The 6,564-nt window shown below is 39.1% G+C and overlaps 1 protein-coding gene across 1 annotated transcript; it reads right to left on the bottom strand.

The window, feature by feature from the left end:
- Positions 1-236: 236 nt before the first annotated feature.
- On the bottom strand, positions 237-5,168 carry ovca2 (OVCA2 serine hydrolase domain containing). The gene is made up of 2 exons (XM_008294224.1): positions 4,771-5,168; positions 237-1,074 (listed from the first exon to the last, which is right to left on the bottom strand). Exons 1-2 carry the CDS (start codon positions 4,922-4,924, stop codon positions 551-553), a joined length of 678 nt encoding a protein of 225 aa, XP_008292446.1. The 5' UTR covers positions 4,925-5,168; the 3' UTR covers positions 237-550.
- Positions 5,169-6,564: the final 1,396 nt, after the last annotated feature.

The raw sequence follows: 6,564 nt of genomic DNA, 5'->3' as shown, positions 1-6,564 counted from the left end.
ATCTAAAGGAAGCAATGGTGTACTTACATGTTAGCAATTTTAAGGCAGGAAACTTCAAAAATAATGTAGTTTTGTTTCATAAAGATAATTTTTTTGAGGGGTTTAATCAATAACCAGAGGTGCTTTAAAATATATTTCATAACATTTACAAAGAAGAGTATTGATTTTTATCTGCATTTAAGAAATAAATTCTCACTGATGTTGCTCAGCTCATAAAAAACAAACACACACCACAGTGCTTTAAATAAACAGTTGTCATCTCGTTTATTGTTTGTTGTAAGGTATTTTCCCTGAGAAGGACGGCAGTCCTCAAGTTGTTTCCAATGGATCACATCAGAGGAGGAAAAACAAATGCATCCAGAGCGCAAAGGTCACGACTCCGAACTTGGAATTTTTCCCAACATGCCTCTGGAATCAATTATGTCCTCACAAGATGTTCTTGAAAATTAAATAATCAACATTCTCTGGCCATATTTAAGTGCTCGAGTCATCTGCTGTTGTAGTTCTTCACTTATCCAGCTTCTGATTGGGTTTCTGCGGCTTTCATTTCTCATTGGAACCTCTTGAGGAAGTCCTGGTATGTTTGCCTGTGGGCAGATGCAGCAGGAACAAAATGGCCACCAGGATGTATGAGGACCTGAGGGTCTTGGAAGGAGGGGAGGAGCTCCCTGCTCATGCTGTCGGGGATGACTCTGTCCTCCTGTCCGAACACATGCAGCGAGGGCATCTGGAGGGGAGCGCTGTAGAATTTTTGATGTTCCTTACACGCGCTGCGGAAACCGGCGACGAGGATGGCAAAGTGGAAGTTGAACTCTGGCTCCACTTTTTGCTCCTGAAGAGAGCACAGCATGGCCACGAAAGCAGCTCCCTGACTGAAGCCCAGGATGCCGTCAAACGGACCCTGGGCCTTCACAGCTTCTCTCACGGATGCCACGCTGTCTTCAAGCCCCAGGCTTTCCTCACACTGCTGCTGAGCGCTGAAGCTCCGAGCCTGAGTGTCAGAAAACCACCAGCCCCTGGAGTCCTCGTCACCTCTAGGTCCAGGAGCTGAATCATTCTCCTTGACTGCAACTTCTAAAAACACAAAAGACGGAAGTGGTTATTCTGTCCTTTCATTATTTAGAATTCAAAGGAAGGCAGCACAGATTTGGTGACAGAAAGCTGATGTCTTAAAGACTTCCTCTGTATTATTAAATGTATTTAAATCTGTGCAGCTGATGACAAACTACTACAGATGGATGGATGGATGGATTGTACAAAAATATTTTACATATAAGCAAAAATTTAGACTCAGATTGCAGAAATTCAGGTTAATTAGAGTTTGGCGATCAATTATTGATCTCGTATTATATTATACTACTATATATATATATAAGTTGTCCTAAAAATAGCCTTTTCCCCCTGCTGTGCCTCCTCATGTGTCATACAAGCACACTGGGACACAGTGGTAGCTGTGCTCATCAACAAATATTATTACTATTAAGACATAAATAGTGCCTGACAAACAATCGAGGTGATGAATGTGACATTGGTTTGTCTTATTTCTTTATCATAAAATGCTACTTACAAACATTATAAATTAAGTCTTTCCATAAATAATCTATTAGAAACTGGGTTTATCAGTGGTGTAAAATTTCTATAAAATTACCATAATAACTTTATATTACTTATTCTAAGTTATATATTATATCACCTATTTACTTTTGTAAAATCAAGCATTTTTAAGTATTGTGATTTCATAATATTTTTATATATATATTTATATCATAATTTATAATGCACATCTTCAAGTGTACAGTACTTCATTTAATAGTACAATAACTGGAATGTGCATATGTACCTTTAAACTGCATTCGTCTGATGTAGATTTTCCTGCTATATATTCTGTGTATTATTTGTATACTTTCACTAATAATTCCACATATTTTTATATATCTCTCAATAGAGAGAAATCTAAGAAGTTCAAACAAGTACAACGTAGGTGCCCTTTTGGTAGGGGACACAAAAGTTCATTAAAAACAAGATCCAGGGCATATTTTACAAAGAAATTCTGAAAACACAGAGGAGCTGTTTGTGCTGCTTTGCGTGGGTTGTGTCCCAGAATCACAGGATCACGCTGCTGGATGTCCGTCCTGAGCATCATGTGGCAGATTTTCTGTCCTACTATGCTGCCTGTAACAGTTTATTAGATAACAAATGGTGGAGTTCGAGTTCTTGGCTACAACCCCACTAACAACTAATATTCTGTGTTTATTTTTTTGTACGATGTAAATAAAGGCTTTAAAGAAAATTGTGCCAGAGAGGTACCTTGGATATTATTTTTTGATCTCTTAAAATTTATTTAATTGCCCCCCATGTCAGCTTCTATACTTTAAAGTTCCCATGTGATGAAAATCCATTTTTATTGTGCTTTATGGTTGTTATAAACTTGGAGGTGAAAACTAAAAGCTGTAAAGATATGAAGACATCTGTCATTCCTCAAGCCCCCACAAGTAGATAGACTCCCAGCTTTACAAGCCAGTAAGAATTTGACCTTAAGTGCTGTGTATCACCACAAACCAATAGTTTTATTGTTCATTTGTTTGGACATTTTCCCCTTTTATTGATATTGACAGCTGAAGTAAGAGACAGGAAAGGCTGGAGCAGCTGCCATTAGTTTGGATGCTTTACCCACAGGCCTGAGGTTTGTGGAAACTGCAAAGCTGAGGGACATTGAGAGGTGGTGTCAACTTTAAGACAGATTTGAAACCAACAAACGAGGAATGGATGGGTTACTGTGTTTTCCGTTTGCGTCTCTCCTGCTCTCGTGTGCCACATTTTAATTCAACCACATTTGCAATAAAGCTTTTCTCATTGACATACTTTTCTGTATCTTTTGTCAGACAACAGAACGAGTATGAAATAGTGACTGAAGCGCAGCCTGTTATTGTATGTTAGTAGTCATTGACTTCTGAGCCATGTCCCAAGATGCCATTCTACGATGCTCAGTACTGATTTTGTATGTGCAACATCATCTGACAAACTCACACAACAAACATACGAGTTAAAAACAACTGCTCTGCTGCGAATTCAGTGACATTTCCACGTTAAGTGACCACTTGAAGAGAAGATTAGAAGTTTTAGAAAGTCCTGGTCTCACACACATATTCCCATCTATGTGAGCTGCCATACAGTCAACTGTTTTTCTCTGCACTATCAATCACAGACACAGAGGTAGTGTCCAAAATCACCCTCTATACCATATATAGTGCACTATACAGGGTATGCGCCATTTTGTAGTGCTGTCTGACTGTTAAGTTAAAACTGATACACCCTATATAGTGCACTCAAAATATCCCACAATGCACCGTGAAAAGTAGTGTACAGCCGATGGTCACTAACTGAGCAATATGGACCATCATGCATTGCGTAGAAGGAAATGCAAACTAGACAAATGAGAAAGTGCAAAAACTTGTCAGTAAAATCTAAGTAATTTCTCGTTTATGTTTTGTTAAATCTTATTTTACCCATTTCTTAGCTATGATATAAACTGTGAATTTGATGTGGTTGCACTACAGTGCACTTTGCCGAGGTGCTCACTACATATTTCACGATATAATGGTCCCTATATGGTGAGTAGGGAGGAAGTGGATGATTTTGGACACAACCGTCGTCTTCTTCCTGAAGGGGGACAGATGCAGCTCATCTGCATTTAAAGCTGCAGACACTGAAACAGCTTGTTTGGAGCCTGACTAAAACCAGAGGATGAATAGTCATCTAGGAATTAGTCCTGCTTTCCAGCTCATTCAGTAGAACACAGTGACCTGGTTACTATCATTCTGCTACAGGTCATTAAAAACACCTTGGCTTGTCTGTATTTCTTTGAATCAATCACAGTCATTGCGGGAAAAACTAAGTGAAGGATGCGGCTTTGGGTTTCACTCAAAATAATAAAGGCCATATTATTTTTGGTGAAAGATTTGCATGCAGGGAGACAAGCAATGTAATTCAAATAATCCAACTGAACAAATAAAATGTACATATTGCAAGGTCGACATACTGCACGACCCAAATCTCTGGTAAAAGTTACAACTTTAGGAGTGGAAGGTTGCTGCTCGGATATGATCGTTGTTTCGTAAAGTGAAGAACATCAGTGGAGAAGAAGAACAAACCGGCCAACGACAGGCTTAGACCTGCATCCTACAGCTGGTGAATCGAGAGCAGGGGTGTCCAATCCTGGTCCTCGAGGGCCACAGTCCAGCATGTTTTAGATGTTTCCCTCTTCCAACACACCTGATTCATTTGATCAGCTCATCATCAAGCTCTGCAGAAGCCTGATAATGATCCTGATCACGTGAATCAGGTGTGGTGGAAGAGGGAAACATCTAAAACATGCAGGACTGTGGCCCTCAAGGACCAGGAGAGGACACCCCTGATCTAGAGGATGGCAAGATGAACCATCTCTGCAGTGCTTTGGGTGAAAATTAAAAGATAAATTCTGGGCACGTGAGACTTTAATTAATTTGCTGATAAGAAGCGCAATATGAGCCTTTCAGTGTTTCTTTACTTTCACTTCTGCTTATAGATTTGGCACTCTTAAACGTAAGCAACTGAAACATTAAGTATTCTGATTCCGTGTCTGTGAACCTTGTTGAGAGCTGCTAATAGAATAAAACCACGTCCTAGGAGACAGACAGTTTATGTCCTCCTCTACTCTTTTAACACGTACAGTTCAGTTAGCAGCTACTCCGCTAGCTTCACTTCCTCCTGCACTACAAACAGGTGACCCACCTCCGTGTCTGTCGGGCTCCACTTTTAGCGGTGCCGTCATGTAAATCAGCTCCACCTGTTTCTTCAGCAGCTTCCGCAGAGCTCCGGTCTTGTCCCGGAACGAGCCTCCGTTCTGCCGGTAACCGTGAACACACAGGACCCGGAGCGGCGCCATGGGGACGTTAGCCCAGCTAGCTGCTAGCGGCTAACGCTAGCCTCAGGAGTTAGTTTCAGTTCGACCCGGGTCCGAGGATAATAACGTGTTTATATACGCAAAACAAACGCTGTCTTATTTACACCCCTTTAACTGGTCAGTCCAAACACACGATGGGATGTTTGAGACACCAGAAGGAGTTATTAAAGTCTTTAACTCCAACAAAGTTAGTGAACACCTGCAGAACTCATGAGCCGGAATGACTGCGGAGTGCTTCCGTTTGTCCTTTCAAAGTAAACTGAGATACTAAACAAGACGATTATTTGAAATAATAATCAAACACACAAAGATCTAGTCAGTATTTACATATTTAATAATTAATAAGATGCCAAATTATTTTACCTCCTCTGGCTCCAGATTACAAACAGTAAAGCTCTTTTCAGCTGCTGAAGAAGCTTTAAATAACCAATTCAACACATATAATGGAGTTTATTACCTTTAAAAAAGTGATTCCATGTCCTGTATAGTAGCTGAAATTTTATCAAAATGACTGGATCATTCTTTTTGATGCATTGATAAAGCATAGTTTTATTTTATTTCCTTAATTCCTTGTTTTATACTTGAAACCCATCAGTAAATCATGTTAATCAGTGTAGTTCCCACATATATACTAGGTTGTTTGACACGGTCAATACATACAGCTTAAACATCAGAAACAATAATATAGTACTGCCTGTAATCAAAAGTGTGACTACAGCTATGTCTTTGCTTACAATTATTCAGGAACAAGAAACGATTACATTTCCCAGACACTGTTACAACAGATATAAAGTGATGTGTATTTGCACATTCTGACTGTTTGATCCACACAAAAGCAGATGGAAACACATGTGAATTGAATTATAACCACTTTTTGGCAAAAAAATGAAATCTGAAATCCTTGCAGCAGCCTTCATGAGCTTCACCACGACTTTTTCTACCCAAAATAAAAATAAAAAAATAAAAAAAAGGCATCACTGAAACCATTTCTTAAATCAATCCCTGAGGTACTGTTTACTTTATATGCAATAAAATATAAATCATTTATTTTTGATTTAAAATTGTAATTGTCACACACACAAACATCTAATGCTGTAAAAGCTGAGTATGAGGGTGCAATGAATCCTAGAATAAGAAATAGGAAAAACAGTGTTAAGCTGTTATGTTTTTTCTTTAAAGATAAAAACAAAATTTTTACTCGTTACTTTTAAGGCCCTTTGTGCCCCTTTTGCTGGCTGTATTCCTGACCTGTACTGTGCGCACCAGTACCACTTTGAGATCCTCAGAGGAGGTCTGTTGTCGTCACCAGCAGCACAGCAGAAAACTAAAAAGGACAGAGCGTTTGCAGTCAAAGCCTCAAGGCTCTGGAATGATCTGCCTGAGGAAATCAGGTCAACTGAGTCAGTGAACTAGTCAGTGAACATACTTTTATCTGGGAGTCTTTTTTGATTTGATTTGAATTTCCTTTGAACTGTCTTTTATTTCTTTTAATCATATTTTTACCTTTTGAACAAGATGTTGGTTTTTACACAACATGTTCTGTGTGTGTGTTTTTTTTTTTTTTTAGTCTTTTAAGTCGAGACGTTACTTTTTTTGTTGCCTTGTGAAAGACTTCGGAATTT

The sequence above is a fragment of the Stegastes partitus genome, unplaced genomic scaffold (assembly GCF_000690725.1).
Source record: "Stegastes partitus isolate 25-593 unplaced genomic scaffold, Stegastes_partitus-1.0.2 Scaffold949, whole genome shotgun sequence".
In the NCBI taxonomy this organism is placed as follows: Eukaryota; Metazoa; Chordata; class Actinopteri; family Pomacentridae; genus Stegastes; species Stegastes partitus.
Note: the sequence above shows the minus strand (reverse complement) of the source record. Positions and strands in the feature narration are given on the sequence as shown.

Bases quoted from the DNA above. Each gene is read 5' to 3' on its own strand.
- ovca2 (XM_008294224.1), bottom strand. From the start codon at position 4,924: ATGGCGCCGCTCCGGGTCCTGTGTGTTCACGGTTACCGGCAGAACGGA. The intron at 1,075-4,770 runs GTGGGTCACCTG...TTGTGTTTTTAG, and splicing joins GGAGCCCGACAGACACGGAG to AAGTTGCAGTCAAGGAGAAT.